We start from the raw sequence: 25,451 nt of genomic DNA, 5'->3' as shown, positions 1-25,451 counted from the left end.
CTATGATACCCAGTGTCTTCCCATCAAGGGCACCTTAGCCAATGCCAACTGAATGTTCTGCCAATGCCACTGAAGCCTGCCAAAGTGGCCATCATTGCCAACTGCTGGTGCCTAATGTTGAGGGCACCAATATCTGCAATATGGCACCATCTCTTCTTGCTGACAAAGTTGCTGGTGCCAATTCTGCCAACTCCTTTTGTTCTCAATGTCCCAAAAATGTTTCATGATACAGCTATTTAATTGAAACCTCTTCATCTTAAGGGATGGTCCGTGGGAGACTGGCCAGGGCACAGTCAGAGTGCCAGATTTTAAAATCATTCAGAATCACCCATTCTCTCTGATACTCATCTATTATTCCTTGAATCTCTTAGCAGAGTCTTTCCAGGCCCCTGGAATCCTTACTGAGCACAGACTGCTGCAGGCCTGTCCCTGCCGGTCACCCATACGTTCCCATACATGATGGACAAATACAGTCCTCTTCAAGCTGAGACCCACGACACACAGCTGCAACCATCACACTGACAGATTCCTGATCCATGTTAGAGAACAAGGATGATTTTATTTTGTGTTTCAGGAAATTATGCTGGTCTACCGTCAAGATACCCAGAATCTGACTACTTCTTGCTGCCTTTACTTCAGTACCTTGTCCGAGCCACTAGCCCCTTCCTTCTGAATTACTTCCACAGCCTCTGAAAATACCTCTCTATTAGCTTTACTCAACACAGCAGTCAAAGTGATTCTGCTGAAACGTAAGCCAGGTCATGTCACAACTCTGCTCAGATGCATATACTGATTCCCCATTTCCCTCAGATTGAAAGCTAATCCTTGCCAGGTCTTTTAAGCCCTCACTTATCTGGCCCCTGGTTCCCTCTCTTCTCTGTGCCCACACACTGCTCCTACCCCATTGATCTCCTTGTTATTTCTTGAACATACGCTGGACCCTCCTTCCTGAGGGCCTTTGCTCTAGTTGTTCCCTCTACTTGAAATCTTCACCCTCAACACAGCCAATCCACCGTCTTTATTTTTTATTTTTTTATTTTTTGAGACAGAGTTTTGCTTTGTCACTGAGGCTGGAGTGCAGTGGCACAATCTCAACTCACTGCAACCTCTGCCTCCTGGGTTCACGCAATTCTTGCCTCAACCTCCGGAGTAGCTGGGATTACAGGCACATACCACCACGCTTGGCTGGTTTTTTGTATTTTAGTAGAGATGGGGTTTCACCATGTTGCTCAGGCTGGTCTCGAACTCCTGAGCTCAGGCAATCCGCCCTCCTCGTCCTCCCAGAGTTCTGGGATTACAGACGTGAGTCACTGCGCCCAGCCAATCCACTGTCTTTAAATCTTTGTCCAAATCTTCTCTTCTGAACGCAACTTCCCCTAACCACACTATTTAATACTGCACCTGCCACACCATACGCACACTCCAGTACTTCCAATCCCCCCATTGTACTTTCTCTTTTTTCACAGCACTTATCACCTTCTAACAGACTATATACTTTATTTATTATGCTTATTAATTATTATCTGTCTTCCCCACTTACAAGGTAAACTCCACAAGGACTGGCACCTTCATCTGTTTTGTTCACTGACACATCCAGAACAGTGCTTAGAATATAGCAAACACACTGTTAGTATTTGTTGAGTAAATAAGTGGGTGGATGGATGGATGGATGGATGGATGGATGGATGGATGGATGGATGGATAGATGGATGGGAGGGATGGATGGATGGATGGATGGATGGATGGATGGATAGATGGATGGGAGGGATGGATGGATGGATGGATGGATGGACGGACGGATGGATGGATGGATGGATGGATGGATGGGAGGGATGGATGGATGGATGGATGGACGGACGGACGGACGGATGGATGGAATGGATGGTAGGTCCTCATTTTTGTAACTCCCTAAGTGAATGTGAGTATACTCATGTTTGACCACCATGTGAATGATATGTTTTGTACTGCCCTACCCAGGTAGAACATAAGTTATTCATTTGTATATTGCTAACTCTGGTTGTGTGGTACATTTATCTGCTTGAAGTACTTCTGTGGATGATGTTATTATGCACGTGCCTGGAGGCTCTGAGAAAGGACATGGTTTTTAAATATCAAATAAATAGAATTGACATTCAGGGCATTCATTACCTTCTGAAGACTCAAGTTTGGGGAAATTATTTTAGTTGAGACTAAAAATATGCAAATGATATTCCTGATTAATAGTAGCATTTAAAGTTTCTGTTTGAATAGCAAAGCAGTGTACTATATAACCACCAAATAGCTGCATGAATGTCAGAAAACATGCACTGTCAGAGAAAAAAAGAGACCCCATGTCTTTTTTCTAAATATAGTTCACATCACTAGTAGAGCTTGGAAATGTGAATGCTAGTGAACATTGTTCAGCACCTTATTCTAGTTGCAGTAAATCCTCTGTTCATCTTTAATCTGAACTCTTGCTTCATAAAAAAAGCTTTGCAACAAGGAAACATATCAAAACAAATAGTGATGTTTAACAAAAGGCTCTAGGGTCAACATTACCTCAGCAAGAATTTTAGAAATGAAAAGATGGTAAAAACATTTCGTTTTATTACATTTTTAAAAACATCTCTTTTACCCAAAGCTTCAGGGAGAGGTACAACAAAACCATTCAATAAAATAATTCAACCCCAAGGACCATGTTATATGTCTACTGTGTTATGGCTCTACTGGTCTTTTCATCTGCATCCCACACAGATCCTACGTGGCAGATAGCATTTCTCAAGTGCTGCTACAGATAGAGTTAATCTCTCTGGGCACAGATGAAGCTAAAAAGAGCAGTGCCTGACTAGTAGCTCACACACACGACTTGAAATAAGACAGATTGTTTTGTAGTTGTTGCTGTAGTGGTTGACCTTTTTTCCCAAGGATGCTTTATAGAACTTGGCTGCGTTGGCAACTTAACTCCTTTAACTTGTAGTCTTCCCAGTGCCTTTATCCAGAGGGGGTGCCCCCTATCCCTGATGACTAGAGATGGGGCCAGTCTAGTGCTTCTAGGCTATTCTGTGCTGTTGGAAGCTGATCCCCTATGTGTCTTGAAAACATTTTTTAATCTAGTCCTTCATTGTCGTCCATTGCGTCACTTCTGTTTTACTCCATGATCTAAGACTTTTCAAAATTAGGGATACCTCAGGCCCTCTCTGGGCTAGACCTTAATTCATTTCTCTTCTTCGCGAAATAGAAAACCTAGACCATTAAGAGACAGTGTCTAGTCCAAAGCACTGTCCTTTCCCTTTATTTCCCAAAAATATAGTATCAGGTAATATCCAGATACTATTTCTTCACTGCTTCTGCCTTATGCCTACAGCTGGGAGTCTTCAATATCTGAACACTCAAGGAACCCCAAATCAGTGAGGCTCAGACGGTGGTGGGAAAAATAATAGAGGGGTTACCACTTTCTGTAGCTGTGAGTCCATAGTGACAGCAGACACAGTTTTCTTATTTCTGAGGGTTTATGTTTCTCTTTATTCTTTTATAGAAATTGTATCCATAACAGAGTCTAATTGTAAACAAAGGAGCTGCAAGTAGCAGACGTATTTGTACATGTATACCTCCCTTGCTACAGATGCACAACACAGAGAGTTTATCAGTCCTTGCTTTCCAACAGCAGTCACAGTATATTAATCCTTTCCATTTCCACAGAAGGAATATAATTATATGGGATACTCAGGCTCTCAGACTCCTTAAAGGGTGTCTTCCTAAAGATCACCTAAAACACTTTACAACTGAGGTGACATGCGTGAAATCACTTGAGGCCCTTTAAAGTCCCATGTCGTTGTTAAGTGATGTTCTTATCATTAACAGTGCTCAGCATTTTGGAGATGTCCCCCCCAGCAAAGTTGCACTGCCATAGATAGCACCCAGATGGTGATGGGTAGACTTTTTTCTGGGGCCCCGTGGTCAGAAGATCAGCCTTTCTCTTTTATGTTCAATCAGCCTTTTAAGAGCCACTGATGAAACAGCACAGTGATGTCTCAGCCCAGGTCTCACAGCCTGTTGGAGATTTGATCCTCACACTACTTGATAGACCTGCATTTGGACTTGGCAGCACACTGTCTGCTAGCACTGCTTGTCCTCGTTTATTTTCAGGACTGCTGTTAGTCCAAGACTTGGGTGGCAGCAGGACAGAGCAGAAGAGTCTAGAACAAGGAGCCAGAATAGAGGGAAGTACCTGACGATATCAGCTATCTGTATTACAAAAGCCGTATCAGACAGGAAATCTGAGTGTACAAAGTACATCCAGGTGGGTGAAGAGAAGCCACGGTCCATGGCAGCTTCCTAGGCAAGTTTCAGTAGCTGAGCCTGGCACATCAGGGATATTGGCACTGGTGGGTCTGTGTAAATGATAGGTTGCTGTGTTTGTATCCGAGGAGTGAAGACGACACGGGTGACAGCCCTTGCCCACGTGTGGACCTCCACCAGAAGGTCACATGTACTTCACATACAAGCATCCAGCTCTCACCAAGTCTAAACCATGTAGCTTCCAGACACTCGCACCGTTTGAACACAGAGTATTCACCCTGAAGTTAGCTCCAACTATCCTTGTCAGATCTATAATTTCAAGAAAGTGTCAAAGCAAAAGGCAAGCCCTCCCCTGCAATCTCCACTGCACCCTGGAACTTACTGTTTTATGACTCTGACCCTTCTCAACCCTGAGTCCTCATTTCTTACCCCTTTCCGTGTGTTTTCCTCTGTGCTTTCTAAAATCTCATCTCCCCCTTTTCTTCCCATACAAACTCCCCAAAAGGATGATCTAGATTGCACTTAACCACTTCCTCATCTCTACCTCACACCCCAACCTAGGGCAGCTCAGCTTCTGTGCTCTTCTCAGTGAGGTGTCTGGTGACCTATTTCCGATGACCTATTTGTGATCCCACAAACGCTTCTCCTTCATCATTTTATTAGACTTCTCTGCAGCATTCCCTCACTGCTGACCACACTCTCCTTGACACTCTTATTTCCCCCATTTCTCTTCTTGTCCTGACCATTCCTTCTTTGGTCTCCTGAGTATTATTCTTATCTGTTCCTTATTCATTGAAAGTGTTGGTTCATTCTCAGGCCACTTCTCTTCTCACACTACAAAGTCACCTCTGCAGTCCTACCTGTGCATGATTTCAGCTCTCACAATAAAAATAACAAAGATTTATTGAGCGCTTCTGTGTGCCAAGTATTGTGCTAAATTCTCCTTGTGTAGTTTCATTGAATACATATGGCAACCCTCAGTGATACGTATTCTTTTAATCTTTCACATTACTAATCAGAAAATGGATGCTTAGGAAGTATGAGTAATTTACTCAAGGTCAGATAGCTAATAAGTGAAGTTGCCAACACTCTCACCTGTACTTTGATGATGCCCAAGGCTGCATGTCTCCCCAGACTTCTCCAAATTTAAAGTGCCATTCCACAGCATAGCATCCTAAATTTCTCATGTCTCAAAATTATTCATGTCATCCCAGTCTATTTTCTTTTCTCTTTTAGCTGGTAACACCGCCATTTGCCCAGATATCCAAGCTAGAAACTTGGGGTTTCCCTGCATTTTTCCCCTCTTAGCCCTTGCATAGTTGTTACAAAGGGATTGTAACTGTGACTGACAGAGAAATGCCAACAAACACAGTTAAAGGAAATGAAGCTTCTTTAACGATAACAAATGTGAAAACTTATGGCCCCACAAAACAAGAGATAATACAATGTAATGTCAAATGGAAGTACAGGCTTCATTTAAATGTTCTACGTGAAACTGCCTTATTTTTAGTTATATTTGTATTCAAGGAAAGGCTATGATACTGAAATACAGACATTCATAATATAGTGGTTTAAAGAATGGAATATTAATTTCTCTCATATAATAGTCTTGAAATGAGCAGTGCAGGTTTACAAGGTGGCTTTGCTCTATGCAATTCTGGAAGGAACGAGGACCTTCTATTTGTTGCTCTGTCATCCTCCAAAGCACTACTACTCAAAGTGTGGTCCATGGACTGACAGCATTGGCATCACGAGGAAGCTGGTTAGAAATGCAGAATCTCCAATCCTCCCTCCAAATAACGGAATTAGAATCATCTGCTAATAAGATTCTCTGCATGATTCCTAAGCACGTTGAGGTCTGAGAAGCATTTCCCAAACTCCAGGGTATTGTTTTGCCTGTGTAGTCAAAGCTGGACTGCAGGCACTGATGTTCCAGCTTATAGGAAGATGAAGAAAAAAGAGGAATTCTAGGTCAAGGAACTTCTTTTAGCTAGAGGTGACCTGAAAGTTACATGCAACACTTTCATTAGCATTCCACAGGCTCAACCATATTTTCACAGCAGCAACCAGAAAAGAAGCTGATGTATCTTGTCTCTAGTCCGGCAGGCATGAACCCAATTTAACCCCATTATGTGGAAGAAGAGAGGACAATTTTAAGGGAACAACAAGTAGTCTTTTTCTCAATTTTCTAACACTTTTGGACATAAAAATACCTGTCTAATCCATTATTGGCTTTTCGGGGTTTCTTATCCTCTTGTTCTAAATACCATGCCAATATCATAATTCTAGGTTAATAAGTTGTCCCATCAAGAACTACTTTTCTCATTTAATCCCAAAGCTATTATAATGTATATCACCTTTCTCTCTCTTTTTATTATTTTTACCTGTTTTTATTGCTTCCTCCTGCTATACCTTCCATCTTGTGGCTCTGTCATCTCATAAGATATTATCCTTATCTGCACAGAAAATGCTAGCTTCAGGCGAAGAGAAAGAATGATGGAATGACAGGCTCTCTCTCTCTCTCTCTCTCTGTCTTTCTCTATATATATGTGTGTGTGTGTGTGTGTGTGTGTGTGATGTGTATATGTGTATATGTATATATATATATATAAAACCACATATATATAACAGATCCATAATATTTCAAATAAAGCTAAAAAGTTAAGAGAAAATAAAACCATAGTGATCATGTAATCTTACAAAAGTCTTCTAGATTCGTGGTTTTCAAACATTTCTTTTCAAAGGCAAGAAAACCTTTCTTCCTCTTACTTGCATAAAACGCATAAAATAAGAGTTACTCTGGTTGAAGTCGATCAAGCAGTCTCAGAGCATGGGTTGTTGAGCTGCCCCGTAGCTGACCCCCCTCAACCCCAGAACTCCACAGAGCACTGTCCTGTTGTTTCTCTGCCTGCTGTACCACCTGTGATATTCATAGCGTACTCTCTCTGAGGCCAAGTATACTCTAAAAAATTCCTGGAGGAAAGTCATTTGGGTGGAACAAGAACAAGGGAAGGCATTGTAAGGTAAAGGTAAAGGTAACAAGGTAAAAAAATATGTTAATATATCTCGATTTTCCCAAGACTAAAGCTTCACTGCTATCTCGAATTTCTGTCTCAGCTTAGGTTTTTCCAGACTTTGGAATTCAACTAATTGAATCAAATTGCCTTGTTGCGAGCCTCTGTAATGAATGCCTGCTGCCTGCTCACCACTCTGCCTCTCAGATTATAGAGTTAGCCTGACTTCCGTTCATGCTTAGCAGCACTGCTGGCCTGGCAGGCCCATGGAGCTGTCACTTCCTAGCCCTGTCTTGCCAGATGTTCCTGCTGGAAAAAGAGTTTCATCATTGCCAATTTGAGAACGCAGTCACAGTGCTCCCTGTGGGTACTGCTGAAGATACATAAAAGAAATGTGAATGCCATCTGACCTTTAGTCTACATGTCCTATCAGATATATGTATATGTATATATATATATGAATTTTAGTTTTGTCTTTGGGCTTATTTTTTCTTTCCTGGGCAAACAAATAGGATACTAATTTAAAATTAATTTACAAGTCATGGAATTGCAAAATTTAGGAATTATAAAGCAGCTTTGAGATCTTTGGTCCAACACCTTCATTTTTTAGCTGACACCACTGAAGCTTAGAGAGATGAAGTGACTTGCCCATGGCTACAGGGCTAATAGAATCAAGTCTTCTGTGCTGTGGAAACAAAGTCCATTGCATTCTGTAACACAATATCCTATCTGGAATTGGTTCTTGATATATGGAGGTTTTAAATAGTTATGAATGTTATTGTTAGGCAGGAAAAGATAACCTTAGTTTTCATAACATGGAGTACAAAATACAAATCTCTCCTACAAATGGATACCAAGCCACTGAAATGAATTTGTCATTTTGTCTTCATGTATTCATTAAGTCACTTAATTTAACGAACATTTAGCATATGCTTGCCATGTGTGAGATGCTCTGCTGGACGATTTAGGGACTTCAAAAATGATTAACACCTCATTTCTTCACCAAGGGGTAGGCAGTCCAATGAAGAAGACAGATACTCACTTCTCTATTATTGAAAGCAGACTTTAATAATACTATGATAGAACTCTATGGAAAATACTACAGAAATCTAGCAGAAGATATGATTTTTCGAGGGAATAACGGTAACATTAGAGAAAGATTCACACAGGAGGTAATGTTTAAACGGGACCTTTTAAGGATAGATAGAATTTCATTAGGAGAAAAAGTAGAAACTGTATTCCTAGCAGAGGGAATGGCATGAGCAAAGGTGTGGAGGCATATTACATATACAGTGGATTATGTCCCAAAAATCAAACTCATACAATAAAGAACTACTTAGTTTAGGGTTAATAAAGATGCAGCATGTAGGGCAGGGGCAGTAGCTTGTGCCTGTAATCCCAACACTTTGGGAGGTTGAGGGGGGCAGATCGCTTGAGCTCAGGAGTTTGATACCAGCCTGGGCAACACGGTGAAACCCTGGTCACAACTAAAAATGCAAAAGAAAATTAGCTGGATATAGTGGTGCACACCTGTTGTCCCAGCTACTAGGGAGGCTGAGGTGAGAGGATTAGTTGAACCTAGGAGGCGGAGGCTGCAATGAGCCAAGATTGCACCCCTGCATTCCAGCCTGGGTGCCTGGGTGACAGAGTGAGACTCTGTCTTAAAAAAAAAAAAAAAAAAAAAAAAAGATGCAGCATGCAGAGTTTCTGCATGACAATGAGGTAGCTTGGGAAGGATACTGATGTTTGCTTACTCAGCATCCCTAATCTTTCTCAGTCTCATGAAGATGCATTTGCCAATAGATTCATAAATTAAAAGGTCTGAGTTATATTCCACAGGCATAATGGATAAACACCAAGGGTTTTTAAACAAGGAGTGACTCTATTCAGTTTTTCCCTGTAATCAAAATTTCAGTAGTTCACAGCAACAACAACAACAAATATTTTTTTCTTACTCACGAGTCTGCTTTGCTACAGCTAACTTGAGCTGGACTTCCCTGAGCCCCATCGAGCTAGGGTAGATTCCAAGCTTTGGGTTAAATTTAGGTTTGCTCCACAAGTCTTCGTCTTTCTCCTAGAACCACGAGTTATGCAACTTCTCAGCACTTGCTATTCTTATGAGAGAGCATATGAACACTGAAAGATTAGTAGAACACAGGAGCACAAGAGACCTCGTCTCTAACTGCCACACTGACACTTCACGCATTCTATTGGCCAGCGTTGATGAGACTGGGAAGTAACTCCAGCCACACTGAGACATAATGTCGATCCCTTGGCAAAGGGCACAGGGGCATAATTCTAATACAGTAAGAGAACAAAGAATTGGAATAAACAGTTCAATCGACTTGAGTGACCTCGTTAGATATGTTTCCAAAAAATAACTGTCAGCTGAAGGGGAGAGGGGTAAAGATGTTAGCAGATGCAAACCTTTTCTAAAACAAGATAAAGAAGGAAATAGGGGAAGTAGGAAGGGATGAGAAAGGAGAGCTTTGATTGGAAGCTGAAAAGACTAGCAGCCAATGGCAGAATATTACGCAATTTCAAAATAAGCATGGGTCTAATTTAGGACAATGGGGAGAAAAGAGAACTAAGAGTTATTATTGAATAGCTATTATATTCAAATCACTGTGCTAGGCAATTTATATTCCCTATTTCATATAATCTTTACAACAACACTTGGAATAGGTATTATTATGCTTATTCTAAAAAAGAGGAAACAGGCTCAAAGAGTAACTTGCCAAAGCTCACCCAACAAGTACGTAGCACTGCTGGGAATGTCATATTCCAAAGTCCATTTTGGAAGAAGAGAAGTGAATTGAGAGTCATCTTAGAAATTAAATTGATAGACCATGTTGGCCTAATTAGATATGATAGTAAACAGAAAGAGGAAAGTAAGATAACTCCCAAGCTTCTGCTTGGGCAGTGGAATAATAGTTGCCCATTAACTGAAATGGAAAAAAAGAGGAAGAGAGCCTGTTTTTGAACTAAAGGAGTTAAATTTCTTTTTGACTTATGTTGGTGACACCTATAGGACATTTATGTGAAATGTCCTACAAATGGTTAGAAATTTGCATCTCAGAGCTCAAGAAGAGAAGCCAGTCCTGAAGAAATCACTCCAGAAGTAGGGGCAAAAGCATTCCAAGCATGGGAAGTTATATTAGCAAAGATATGACTCTGTCATATACAGGTCATTTTCAGGGAATGCCTAGCGATTTAATGTACTGTTTAAACATACACGCGTCTAGTTACATTTATTGGGTACACAATGGCAGAGGAGCGGGAGATGAGGCTGATCTCAATCGGCCTTGAATGCTGGAATAGGACATTTGGACTTTTCTCGAGAAGGAGCCACTACAGGTTTTTATACAAGGGTACACTTAAGGGTCTGACTTTTAGGAAGACTAATGTAGTAGCAAGATACAAGCCGGATCAAAGGTGGGAGACCATGTAGAAGGCTATTGCATTAGTTTTTGTAAGCACTAACAAGAACCAAAACAGGGTAATGGCAGTAGGGACAGAAATAAAGGAACAGATGGGATCATTGCTTTGGAAGAAATTATTGTGCAGCACAGTAACTATTCTGCATATCATTAAATATGTGTCAAGTTAATCTTGTAACTGCATTTGGCTCTAATGGTTTCCTGTCTTCAGGTATGCAGAACCTTCTTAACTTATTGGTCATCTGTTCGCATATTTTAATTAAGAGTTATCATCTCCATGAGGGAGAGACTATGACTGTTTTGTTCTCTACCATTTCCACAACATTCATCAGAATAGGCATTGATTAAGTATTTACTGAATGAGTGGGTGGATGAATACTGCCCTGTACACCTCAGCATACCCATTTCCAAGGTCTCCTCAGTTGTGCTCTCTACCCTGCCCTTGTCTTTCATCCTCCCACCAAATATTTCCCTCCCTCTCACCTCTTTAAGATTGGTCTGGGAGAACTTGCCTTACAGGAGTAATCAGACCACTGAACAGCCTGCATTCAGTGCAATCCTGATATGATGGTTGCTGTTTTATTTTTTTTTTATTTTCCAATCATTCAACCAAGCTCAACTGACCCTCCCTTTGCTATTTATAAATATCATCTCAGACATTTCCAATAATTTTCCAACCATGTAAAATGTTGAAGGCTCAGTTCCAATTTATTTGAAACCTCCAGTTTTATTTTCCTCACCACCTCCCCCTCCCCCAAGTTTAGACTTCCCCCAAGGGACTGGCCCTTCTCTCTTCTGATTCTAAATTTTCTGGCATTGGGACAAGAAAGGGGGATTGGAGGGACAAGCAAACGTCTTTGTACTTACCTAGATTTTCTTTGCAGTCCTGTCGTGGGTTCCCTGATTCTTTGGCCACCACTGACCATCAACACCCTCTGTGTGTCAGATGGCCACTAATTGCTTCCTCGAAAGAGTGTTGTGCAAGTGCTTGGGGGTAACCTGTGGTAACCCCATTGCACAGTTCTCTGGTATGAGACAACTGACTTTGACCCAAATCCAGTCATCAAGACTCCCTAAGCTTGTCCCCAGTATCTGCTGCTGGGTGGTCAGCTTTATGGATGGGCTAATGGCAAGACCTCCCTACTAAGCAGTTAACTTCAACCTTAGTGTTTCTCACTTTCTTCCCTTTCTTTCTTATTTCATGTCACTGGGGCAGTCAGGAAGATTCCTGGGGCCAGAGTGATTATTTAGGTTAACAGAGTTAGTTCAACCACCTTTTAACAAGGCCTGGAGAATGTAGCCAGCCCCAATATTTTTGTAATTCTCTATAGAATATGAAGGTACCAAATACCTATGAGCCTCCCTTTTGGGTCCTAGCCCCTGATTTTATACATACATAACATCTGGGTATTTGTGAATGCCACTAACTTTCATTCTGCAAATGCTGAGTTGTCATTTACATTTGTAGCTACCACATAATAAACACAGAGTTAACTGTTACATGAACAAATATTTAATGAGTAGCTGAAATGGGTCAGTCAATGTAAAAGTGAAGTACAAAAGTCTGACCAAGTTCAGACTAATGTAAATAATAAGTTGCACTCTAACTTTAAAATAGAGAACATTTAGGCCAGGAGCAGTGGCTCACACCTGTAATCCCAGCACTTTGGGAGGAAGCCAAGGCAGGTGAATCACTTGAGGTCAGGAATTCGAGACCAGCCTGGCCAACATGGTGAAACTCTGTCTCTTAGTAGAGACAAATACAAAAATTAGCCAGGCGTGGTGACACTCACCTGTAGTTGCAGCTACTCAGGAGGCTGAGGAATGAGAATTGCTTGAACCCAGGAGGTGGAGGTTGCAGTGAGCTGAGATCACACCACTGCACTCCAGCCTGGGCAACAGAGCAAGACTCCATCTCAAAAAAAATAAAATAAAATAAAACAGAGAACATTTAAACTTTGAAATGGAAACTAGAATGGGGAGCAGAACAACAGGAAAAGAGAAAAAGTAACTTGAAAATGAAGGAGTAGGGAGAATCTCAAAAATGAGAACCGTGCATAGTGACAGAAAGCTTACCATGTTTAAGATTAAAATCTGAATCCCTGATGCCCAGACTAATCTTTTCTCTGCTCGCAAATCAGAATCATATAAATTTCCATTAATATGTATCTCTTTGAATCGAAGGAAGAGGAAAATCTATGTTGTGTTTTGCCCAGTCTTGCTGTTTCCGTCGTGAATTTTACCAAAGGCCCCCATCAGGTTGATGAGGTGCCAGCCCTCCTTAATAACTGAAGTATTAGATATACGGCGTGGCACGCAAGCAGCCCAAGTTTTAGAAGTGAGTCACCTCGAAAACCAAGAACCACAGATTCAGCTACAATTTCAAATAAAAGCTAAAGGACCAGAATAATCCATACAAAATTTTAAACCCAGAAGTTCCTCTTGCTTAAATTACTTTCACACTCCAATTTAAACTCAGAAACATTATGTTGCTGTCACATTTCTTTGTTCTCCTATTTTTTAAAAATCCGTATATAGCTGACAAAAAATAGATGCCTGTCTGCCAGCAACTTCTCTATTCATGTCTAACATACTGTAGAGTCGACGCAGAACACATGGTCTTAAAATACCCAAAGGCCTCTCCTTTACTGCTTCACCGCAGCAGTATGTTTCTCCAGCATGTTTGCACTACCTCCAATGCATGTCTTGCATAAGCACGAATTCCCTTTGAATGTTTAAGTCATGCAGTATTTTCACATGCTTTGGTGCTGTGCATATGAGAATTATCATCTACATGTTGAAAGTGCACTTTCTGGTGACTTTCGCGTCGAATTTAATACCATTCAACTGACATCATTTTTAATTCCACTCGCCAGAATGCCAATAATGTCTACGACAGAAGTTTGATATGTTTAGCTCTTCCAAATACAGAGTTAATCTAGCAGCTAAATTGGAAATTTCTGGGTATATTTTGAAAACTAATTCAGTGTGAAAATTATTAATGGTTTGGAATTGTGAAAACACATCAGAAAGTGTTTTCTTTTTCCTTGTTTCCGTCTCCAGAAAGATTTGTTCTTCATGTCAAATAAATTTTCAAGGGGAAGTCTGCATTCTGTTGTTGGGACACAAAGTATGCAGTTTAATCCTGATGTAATTTTCTTCGTTACAGATGAGACCCATTGGGCATGATGGCTACCATCCCACCTCTGTAGCTGAGTGGCTGGATTCCATTGAACTGGGCGACTACACCAAAGCCTTTCTAATTAATGGCTACACATCGATGGACCTGTTGAAAAAAATCTGGGAGGTTGAACTTATTAATGTAAGTTGGTCTCTTAGTGACACCTTAACTATTCAACCCTTGATAAATGAAATTTTATTTTTCTTTTTTTATAACTGTTTGGACATCCAATGGGGATTTATAGATACGCCTTCTGTTTTAAATATCGATCTCTCTCAAGCTCCAGAGTCATTGTCTTTTGAAGTTTTAATGTGGGGGAACTGAGAGGTAAAGAGAGAACTCTCAGCGTATTTTGCATTATCCAAGAAAATCTTCCAAGCATTTTTGTGTTTTCCTTTTTAGGAAATTTTTTCAGTTATAGGATATAGATATGATAATAAATAGGTTCCTATTCTGATCTTTGCTCATATTCACTGTTAAAGATTTAAATTATCATTTTTTTAGTTTTCTATCTCTATCATGTTTCCTTGTCTCTATTTCTTAATCACATATACAAATCCCATGCTCCAAGAGACTGCTTTTATTCTTACTAAATAGGCTGCTGTGTTATCAAAATTTTATTTTCTGAAGCTAGTGTCTAATCTTATGTTGTCTCTGTTTTATTCATACACTTAGCATAGATTTCCTATAAAAACTGGCCAACATATGTTGCCATATAGTCAAGCCCAAAGAGATCAACTAAATCCGCATAAATGATTTTGATACTTTTCTCATTGCATTTTTATTTTTGTTATTTTCTAGCATAAATGTAGGAATAAGATGAAAATATAACATAAAATGGTCATTCATTTGAATTATATTTGGCATAGCACACATTTCTTTTTAACAGTAACAATGAGAAATCACTTAGTTTTTTAAAGAATAGTTTTAGTTTTATAGTAAATGATTGAGGAAAAATGGCATTTATGAACTAAGAGATAAAGCAAATAAGTTTCTGCTGGTTCAAAAGTGCTCTGTTCTACTCTTTATGTCACTTTCTCGCCAAAAGTCCAGGTTCTACACATTATGTACCATTGCTTATTTTAAATGATGATTATTATTAGTAACTAATTATTCCTTCTGAAAAAAAAATGTCTTTTCTAGAACATCATATAGAAATTGTTCTTGAATCTAAAAGTCACATTAAATAGATAAATTAATGTGATTGTATGGCCATAAGTAACTCTTTCTTAACTTTTTGCTTCTTATGCCCTCACAAAAGCTATCATTATTTCAGAAGAGACTCATAGTCTAACATAAAGCCTTTGGTTAGTTTCATTCAGTCTGTGTGGCAACGGAACTAACTGAAACAGTGTTGCTTTTTGGTTGCAGCAGGCTAAGATTTCAATTCTCTGTCAAGAACTTGACACTCATCACATGGCTGCCCATAGATATTTGTTAAAGTGGTACCTTCCATACATCAACCACACAAGCTTCCAACTTAAGTTGCATCCCAGTTAATTAGTTAATGGAATAGCTTGAAAAATATCCTTGTGTAACATTTTCTGAATCACACTGCTACCCATTGAAGAATTAATATTTATAATAGGTAGCACATGAATCACTCACCTAGCTAACATTAGCAGTAATCTCCCATTGTAAAGAATGGATTTCAAAAGGACTCTCTTATATGTTTTCATTGAAGTAAGGATCACTTACAATGTGAGGCTCTATGTCTCTCAAAATCCAAAGGCCTAAACTAGTGTTTAAGATGTAAGCTTGGGCACTCACTTTCCCCAGTGCTGGGGGGGTACCTGCGGCCTACAGATCCTTGTTTAGTGACTGCAGCCAGACCTTGTAGACAGCTGCAGTGACTATGGGGATCACGGCGCCTGGCTTTACCGCCAGGGCTTAGGGGCTGATCCACCACCACCCATGAGGCCAGTCAGCCTCTAGTTGAGACAGAAAATTGGTCTTTTCTGGCCAGGCGCAGTGGCTCACGCCTGTAATCCCAGCACTTTGGGAGGTCGAGGCGGGCGGATGACAACCCAGGAGATTAGACCATCCTGGCTAACACGGTGAAACCCTGTCTCTATGATACAAAAAAAAAAAAAAAATTAGCCGGGTGTGGTGGCGGGTGCCTGTAGTCCCAGCTACTCGGGAGGCTGAGGCAGGAGAATGGCATGAACCCGGGAGGCGGAGCTTGCAGTGAGCAGAGATTGGGCCACTGCACTCCAGCCTGGGCGGCTGAGCAAGACTCTGTCTCAAAAAAAAAAAAAAAAGAAGAAAAAGAAAAAAAGAAAAGTGGTCTTTTTCACCCATGTTGGCTCTTAACAGTTTTCTGGCTTCAATACAGGGAGAAGTGCCTGTCACAAGCATTGTGTCAAAATTTGAAAACATAGTCACTGTCTCTTAGACCTTAAGGCCAAAATCCTCTGGCCTGGAGCATGCCATCTGTGTCTACCACTAACTCAGTGTATTTTCCTTAAAGTAAGCTGATTGAATTTAATTTTCCGTGTGACGACTTTATGGGCAAGTTCACACTCTTGATGGTGAGGATTTGTATGTCATTTAACTCAGCAGATTAATTATGTCCATGTTAATTATGGACAAAAATTGATATGAACCTTCAGCCTTGGAAATTAGAAAACAAAATTTGTATGCCCAATAGAATTGGGTAGTTCATGTGATGGTTTTGGGTTACTGAGTTTTACAATGAGAAAAAGGCAAAATGTGTGCATGCCTTTTGGCTTACAAAGATTTTGAATTATCTCAAATTCAAGACTTTTGTTTATCCCAACTAATGAGAGAGGTACCCAAATATGAGGTAGTCTCATATAATATATGGGCTGAATAATCCTATACTAAGAATGCATAGTTTGTTGTTTTCTAGCCTAAAAGGGAATGTACAGTCACCTTGATTTAGAGCAAAGCCTTTTAGGGAAGTTCACATCCTGAACCATTGTAATGAGTCGCTAGTTTTAAGGGAACCAGATTGCTCCAGTAACTGTTATTCTATGTTAAGTGAAAAGAGAAGTGCAAGTGTAGCCTGCCTTTGATACAAAAGTCGGCTGGTGGAGGGGAACAGAATGGAGGATGAGGAGATAGGCTGCTGATATGATTACAAATAACTTCAGCATCAGTGGTTGTTTTTTAAATACCTTTGGGTAGAACTAGATAAGATTGCTAAGGCAGCAATATCCACGTGTGTCCCATGAAAATTATTTCACATGCCCCATGAAAATAATCTGGCATTATTTTTGCAAAAGTAAATTGATTAGAAAATCATTTGCTTCTTGCCTAATAGCTTTGGAAACTATATTTACATGACTGTTTAATTTAGGACTGTCAGTTTTTTTTCTTTCAATGTTGTTGATTTAATTTCCAGCTTTCCCAGGAAAGCTAACCACTTGGAGATGTGCTAAGAAATTTTCAAAGGAAACTTTCTAATTTTGCATTAATTCTTGAGAAATGTGACTTTATTTGCTTTAAATGCAGTAGAGCTATCATCCTGTGAGTATCAGATTTAGGCTTGCTTTGATGTTTTTATTTCATGATCAGCATTATAAACTCACACTTCTGTCTACCCCGCTCTCATTGCTAAAGTTGCAACTTTATTTTCTAATTTTTTTTGCATTCTGTGAGAGTGTGTGTGTGTGTGTGTGTGTGTGTGTACATATTGAATAAAGGTAAATGGTAACTTATGCTCATAACCAAGAAGAATAATTACTAAATTCACAAATTGCAGGGGAGGAATGGGGAGGATGAATATTCTAATTCCATTTTCAAACCAATTATTTTAAGTAAAAGGTTATGCTTTCACCACGGGACATAATAAATGAGAAATATTCATATTTGCACACCAGGGAGGTTACATCAGTCAACACTTCAAATATTAACAACTTTAATCAAAGCCGAAGGCTTCAACTAAATGACTGGATGTGAGTATTCAAGTGTAGAGCGAACTTTATAAATTATCTGTGGATTTAAGCATTGCATTTATACCTATATACAGTACAGCTGGCTCCCCACAAGCCTTCAGGACAGCTAGATACCACCTCTGAGCTTTAGACTTTTCCAGGCATACATCAGGTAAAGCTTCTGGACTCTACCAACTCCATCCCTTGCATCCAGATTTCAAGCTGTTCCAGAGGTTCCCTTGAAGCTTCCCTCAGCCAGCCCAAGTTTTGGGAAAAGCACCCTGACATTTGTCCTCATTTAGGATGGACAGTCTCCCAAGTAAATACACACTTCACATTGATTTCTAGTCCTTTCATGTATGTTCTGGAGGGTGGTGATGGGCTAGGTCTGACATTATTATGTCTACTACCTTTCAGCATCTTTGGCATGTCCACACTTATTATACTACTCTCAACTTTGGAGCTTTGACCTAAACTGGGATAGAATTATACTACAATAAAATGCTAAAATACTAAAATGTCATTGGAAGTAATATAACTTTTCTTTTGCATGTAAAGTGAATTTACACTCTTGCAGTGCCTCCAGGCCAATATTACGGAACAGGCATTATTTAAAGCGTTGATATCAGAAATAGTAAAACACACACACACACACACACAAAATAAACAAGGCATTTTGGCCTGAAGAGACAGTTTTGAACACTCTGCAACAAATGAACTGTAGAAAGAATTGAAACTCTCTAATTATAGCCATTTATGATCTATCTCTGTGCAGAAAGGAAAATTGTGTTCTAATTACCCAGAAATTGCTACCTTAAAAATTTTTATTTTAGTGGACATCTGTTCATTCACCCTTCTCGTGATTAAAATTAAAACATTCCAAATTTCCTTGAAGAAGCCACCTCCGTCTCTTCCCTATTCCATGCCTGAACATATGGCCTGGATCTTCAGAGCCAAGCTCGGCATTCCAGCCTCTGCCTCCACCTCTATGGGCTACAAAGTATTCTTCATCAGGGCAAGCTACCAGTGCAAAATGAAAATATAGGGCCCCTTGTTCAAAAATTACTAAAAATTTTTAGCCAGTAACATCAAAACATTAAAGCTAGCACAAGGCCCTTCTATCTGCGGGACCTTGTATAACTGTACAGGTCACACACCCTTGAAGCCAACCAAGCTCTTCATTCTTTTATGTAGACCCATATTTCCATCTGGCGTCATTTTCCTTCTACCTGAAGGACTGTCTTTGACATTATTCTATAGTGTGAGGCTGCTAGTGATAAATTTTCACAGCTTTTTTATGTCTGAAAAATACTTCATTTTCCCTTCATTCATGAAACACAGTTTTGCTGGGTATAGAATTCTAAGGTAACAGTATTTTAAAGATATTGCTCCACCAGCCTCTCTTCTGCTTTATTTCTAACAAGAAACCTGCTGCCATTTTGTTGTTCCTCTATACATAATGGGTCAGTTTTTTTCCCCCTGGCTGCACTGAAGGTGTTGTCTTTTTCACTGGTTTACAGCAATTTGATTATTACATACATTGGTATCATTTTTTTCATGTTTTCTATGTGTGAAGTTTTTTGAGCTTCTTAAATATGAGGCTTATCATTGTCATCAACTTTGGAAATTTTTTAGTCATTATCTCTTAAATTTTTTTGTTTTTCTGAGACAGAGTCTTATTCTGTCATCCAGGCTGGAGTGCAGTGGCACAATCTCAGCTCACTGCAACCTCCGCCTCCCAGGTTCAAGCGATTCTCCTGCCTCAGCCTCTCAGGTAGCTGGGACTGCAAGCACGTGACACCACACCTGGCTAATTTTTGTATTTTTAGTGGAGATAGGGTTTTACCATGTTGGCCAGGCTGGTCTTGAACTCCTGACCTCAAGTGATCCACCGGCCTTGGCCTCCCAAAGTGCTAGGATTACAGTTGTAAGCCACCGTATCTGGCCTCAAAATATTTTCTATTACTCACCTTATTTCTCCTCTCGTTTGGAAACCCCAAATACAACAGTATTAGGTCATTTAAAGTTGTACTACAGTTCACCAATGTCCTATTCATTTTTTTCCGTCTTTTTTCTCTGTGACACATTTGGATAGTTTCTATTGCTATGTCTTTAAGTTCACTCATCTCTTCTTAGAATAGCGAATCTGTCACTATTACTATGCAGTGTATTTTTTATCTCGGACATTGTAGTTTTCATCTTCACAAGTTAGACTTGGGTCTTTCTTTTTTTTTTTTTTTTTTTTTTTTTAAGACAGAGTCTCGCTCTGTTGCCCAGGCTGGAGTGCAGTGGCGCAATCTCTGCTCACTGCAAGCTCCGCCTCCTGGGTTCACGCCATTATCCTGCCTCAGCCTCCCAAGTAGCTGGGACTACAGGTGCCCGCCACCTTACCCAGCTAATTTTTTGTATTTTTAGTAGAGACGGAATTTCACCATGTTAGCCAGGATGGTCTCGATCTCCTGACCTTGTGATCCGCCTGCCTCGGCCTCCCAAAGTGCTGGGATTACAGGCGTGAGCCACCGCACCCGGCCAGACTTGGGTCTTTCTTATATTTTCTGTCTCTATTAAACATGCTGTTTCCTCCAACTTGTGGAACATATGGAATACAGTTAGTTACTGGTTTAATATCTTTGTTTTCTAATTCTAACACCTGTGTCAGTTTAGGTTTGGGTTTTATTGATTTTTCTCCTTACTGTTTTTTTCCATGTCTGGTAATTTTTATTACATGCCAGACATTATGAATTTTACCTTGTTGGATGCTGGATTTTTTTTTTTATTCCTACAAATATTTTCAGGTATTGCTCTGGGATACAGGGAAATTCTTTGAATAGTCTTTGATCTTTTAGGTCTTGCTTTTAAGGTTCGTTGGGCAAGGCCAGAGTATTGTTCAGTCTATTGACAATACTTCCCCACCACGAGGGCAATACCCTTCTGAGTACTTGACCAATGCCCTTTGAATTTCAGGGCTTCCCAGTTTGAATAGTTTGCAAATCTCAGTTTTACCAGTCCAGTTTGAGCTTTAAAGACTGTTCCCACTCATCTTTTCAGCTGGTTTTTCATTTGATTTTATACCATTTCCTCACATGCATGTACTGATCAGAACTCCCTGCTCTCTAATACTCTGCCTGGCAAACTCTAGCCACCCTAGTCTCCCTGGATTCTCTGCTTCATCTTTTCTATTTAAGGAGTCTTGCAGACTCCTTCTGAATTCTTCCTTTCTGCTCCATGGCCTAGAAATTCTCTCAGGGGCAGTTGCAGGCAAATGCAACTCATTTTGTTTGTTTTCCATCTCTCAGGGATCACTGTCCTTCAATGCCTCATGTCCGTTGCCTTGAAAACCATTGTTTAATATATTCATCTGGACTTTTAGTTGTGTCCATTAGAAAGATAAATCTAGCCCCCGTTATTCCATCTTGGCCAGAAGCAAAAGTTTGTGCTACTTATGTTAACCCCTGTAGGTGAGGGCCCCATATCTAAAACAATTGAATTGAAATCTTTGGTGTTGGCACCTGGGTATCAGGAGGTCTTAAAAGCGCCTCAAGTGATTTTCATGTGCAGCCTGTTTTGCAAACTACTGCAACCAGTGGTTAGAGGGAGTCACTAAAGGATTTTAATAAGGGGAATGACCTGATCAGAAGCAGTAGATAGGGACTAGCAGCTGACACACTTAAGAAGGAAGAGCTGGTTGGGAGGGAAGAAGGAGCTGACTCAGCCAATTCTGCTACACAGCTATTTCTAGCCATGAATGTATTAGGTGGGGCAGCAAAAAAAATTAATTTTTTTAAAAACACATGTGCCTCCATAGAACCTGAGGGTATCTCTGAATTAGAAGTTCATAAATGTAGTAAACTTTTATGATTTATAACCCGCGTATCAAGAAGAGAGTAGATTACAGTCAGTTTTCAAAGGAGGCAAGGGCAAATATAATACATTTCAGAAATGCTTTTCAACAGTGGCTAAAGCTGCTTCCGTTTGACCCTTAAAAGGCTAAGCTTCCATTATTTGAAAATTTTACTTACTGTTTATAAAGCAAAGAGTAGGACATACAGTGTGTGTGTCAGAGTTTCAAATGTGCCCTCTCTTCTTTCATCTTTAGCTTGGAATCAGGTCACTTGACTTTGAATCTTATATCCTCCCCTCGGTATGTTGACCTTAAAAAAAGTCACTTACCCCCTCTGGGACTCAGTTTCTCATTTGTAAATAGAGGATAAAAAATATGTGCCCTGCTGGCTTCATGGGTTTCCTGTGAGACTCAAAATCAAATAAGAGCTTTTTGTGATCCATCCCTTTCTCTTCTCCTCCTATTTTATTTTTCTTTTGCCTATGTTTTTCTTACTTCCCCAGATCCCTCCCCCAGAGTTAGGCTGGGAGCTGGTCCCTTGGAGCCTACTTTCACAGCTTAGTTGCCATCTGCTTCTCCCAGCCAGAACTTACCTTGGGTGCATATAACCCTGCTTGATGTGCTAACTCTAGTTCCAGGATTTACTGCTCAGATGCTACCCTCCCTCATTCCCATCTCCAACCCCATTCACCTGCCCTGGACTCTCAGCTTCCCAGTATGCCCAGGAGATATCATTTTTCCCCACCAGCCTTGTCCAAACCCTCATGGCTTACTCCTGCTCAAAGTCTTCCCACTCCTGGACTTGGTAAATGTGAGAGGGAGAGACTCTCTCAGCTTTGTGTAACAACTTTCAGGGTGAAGCTGAACACTTCCCCTCCTTTTTTTTCTGATTGTGCTCAGGTACAGAATTGCTGGTGTCTTTTTTCTCCAGCTACGTGAGCATTGACCCTCAATCCTCAGCATCAACCCTCAGCCTCCCAGACCTCACTGTGCTTGAAGCAGAGGACCTTCGAACAGAGCAGAGTGGTGCCTCAGCAGTTAGGGATAGCTTCATTCTCAACTTATCACCTGTAAATCTAAACCCTCCTAGAATCTGTTCCAGAGCTTTATATATTATAATTAAATCAGTTACCTTTTTTCCCTGTATTTTGCCCAGTTACCTTTTTTCCTGTATCTTGCTAATTTGGCGTGAAGATTTTTATTCTTTAAAGTCTTTTCTTGAGATATTTAGGGCAGAGCCTGTTGCTAAAAAAAAAAAAAAAAAAAAAAAAAAATTTAAATCCAGCTATATTTCTGTTAAAGTGTGGTAAACTGCCTCTGTGCTTCCAAGAGCTTTGAGAGGGGAAATATTCGAGTAGATTATTATATAGTATAGAAAATATAAAAGCAAAAGTACTCCATATTCACAAATACATACATGAAATGCAAATAAACGCCGTTCATGCCACTGTAGTGGAGAAATACTTTGGGTCTGAAGAGGAGATCTCAGATAATACTGAGAAGATAAACTTCTGCTGTCTTAGATGAAAGGAAAGCCAGATAGATTTTTTTTACCTGGAGAAAAACTATTGAGAATTTTGAAAACTAACATACACAATGCCATGGCAGAGATTGATAATAAAGATTCAAAGTAAATTATAATGGTTAACACTATCACTAAGGTAGGTGTATAAGATTCATATAGGCCTTCATGGTGTTTAAGCCATTATGGAAATAATTAGATGCTAGAGAGGAGAAGTCATAATGAGGTAGGTGATTTTGTAGCTTAGGATTTATATCTGTTCTAAAGATGTTTTAGGGTGGCTTAGAGTTTTAGCTCAGCTATTTTTTTAAAGAAATGTATTATGCTAAATTGGAAATCAGTGGTCTGAAAATCTTTTTGAACTTAAGGAAAGAGCTATATTACCTTGAGCCTCAGAAAGCACACAAATTCTTTGCTTACAAGCCTTATGCCTGGCACCCTGATGCCATCTGGTGGCAGCATACCTAAAGTCCAAGGGCAAGTTACTGAACCATAAAGCAATTTCTTAAATGCAGAAACTAACTGCAAAACAGAAATTATTCACTGCCAGTTTTATATTAATCCCTGCTTCTAGAATTAATCTATAAATGAGTCAAGAGAGTTTTATTTTTGTAGATATTCAGTCAAACACTACATTCAAATACCATATAACTAAAACTATTTAACAAAATTGGGAAAACATTCTACTGTGTATTCCACAAATTAGATTAATTTGAATAACAGTGTCCTTTTAAATATGCATATATTCACTAGGAGAATATTTTTTACCTTTTTATATGTTTTATGGAATAGCTACCTTAAAACATGAATATGATCTTTTTAAAAAAATTACTGCATAGAGTTGTGGCGAAAAAAACATAAGTATTTTACAGTCTTTACTGTCAAAAAATTTCCGGATTAATGCGGAAGACAACCATCTACATGAGTGATACGGAGAGAAATATTAGGGGTAAACCCAGTATGAAAGTGGTATCTATATCCCAAATGGGAACACAAGGTCTTCTCCTAATTAGGGGGTAGAAGTAGGCAGCAGAACAGGTAGAATGGAGAATCCAAAGAGTAAATGGCAGGCAGCAGTGGCTAAAAGCAGTCTTCCAAGGTTTAGAAGACTGGTTGTAGAATCTCTGCTTTTCTAAAAGCACTTTGGTCAAGTCACTTAACCTTCTCTACGCTTCAATTTCCTTGCCTCTGAAATTTGGATAATAGCATTATATCTGTCTTCTAGATATTGTTGTCAGGATTCAAGAAGATAATCTAATAAAGCATTTTATACAATGCTTTGCAAACAGCATTCAATTTTTTGCTTAAAGGAGGGCAAATGGAGGGGCAGCTTCCAAGTTCCTAAGATTTATGGGAAGCATTATCAGTTATCCATTGCCTCAACAATGCTATGGAACAAGCTGTCTGAAAATGAAGTGGCTTAAAGCGATAGACATTGTTTAGCTGAGCTTACAGTTTGTGGGTCAGCGATTTAGGCTGGGCTTGGCTGCAGATTTCTTCTGATCTCATCTGGCTCCCTCACATCTGGCAGTTGGCTCTAGTCTTCTGGCATATGAGAGTTGATTGACCTGGGGTGGTCTCAGCTGAAACAGCTGGGACTCCCTGTGCCCCACTCTCTAGTATGCTATCGCAGACATGTCTTCATAACAAAGAAAGAAACAAACAAACAAAAATGAGCAAGCACTTTTTTACACCTCTACTTACATCACATCTGCCAGCACTTGGCCAAAGGAAGCTATATGGAAGGCTTAAAATCAGCTTGGGAGGGGAGGATAGAGTTCACCTCTGAATAGGAGCAACTGCAAAATCACACGGTAAATAACTTGAAAGGAGGGAAGGATGAAGAAATAGGACCATTACTGCAATCAGTGCACCACAGAGGTTTTTGGGGGTTTGTTTTATGGGTTGTTTTGTTTTGTTTTGTTTTGTTTTGTTTTGTTTTGTTTTGTCGTTGTTTCGAGACAGGGTCTCACTTGTCACCCAGGCTAGAGTGCAGGAGTGCAATCATGGTTCACTGCATCCTCTACCTTCTGGGCTCAGGCAGTGCACCCTCCTCAGCCTCCCAAGTAGCTGGGACTAGGCGCACACCACCACACCTGACTGATTCAATTTTTATTATTTGTAGAGACGGTGTTTCCTTACATTACTCAGGCTGGTTGTGAACTCCTGGGCTCAAGTGATCCTCCCACGTAGGCATCCCAAAGTGCTGGGATTACAGGCATGAGTCAATGTGCCTGGCCCACAAAGGTTTTGATTAGAGAAAAGAAGAGAGAATT

At 40.0% G+C, this 25,451-nt stretch overlaps 1 protein-coding gene across 13 annotated transcripts in view; it reads left to right on the top strand.

The window, feature by feature from the left end:
* Positions 1-25,451, top strand: part of ANKS1B (ankyrin repeat and sterile alpha motif domain containing 1B) — a 1,246,961-nt gene that overhangs the window by 915,985 nt on the left and 305,525 nt on the right. For all 13 annotated transcript variants that reach the window (XM_032170973.2, XM_032170979.2, XM_032170983.2 and 10 more), the window contains one exon: positions 13,902-14,054. In XM_032170973.2, coding sequence (XP_032026864.1) covers positions 13,902-14,054 — 153 coding nt within the window. The remainder of the gene's footprint in view (positions 1-13,901; positions 14,055-25,451) is intronic.

The sequence above is a fragment of the Hylobates moloch genome, unplaced genomic scaffold (genome assembly GCF_009828535.3).
Source record: "Hylobates moloch isolate HMO894 unplaced genomic scaffold, HMol_V3 SCAFFOLD_12, whole genome shotgun sequence".
NCBI classification, from domain to species: domain Eukaryota; kingdom Metazoa; phylum Chordata; class Mammalia; order Primates; family Hylobatidae; genus Hylobates; species Hylobates moloch.
This window is presented reverse-complemented; position numbering and strand designations above follow the sequence as displayed.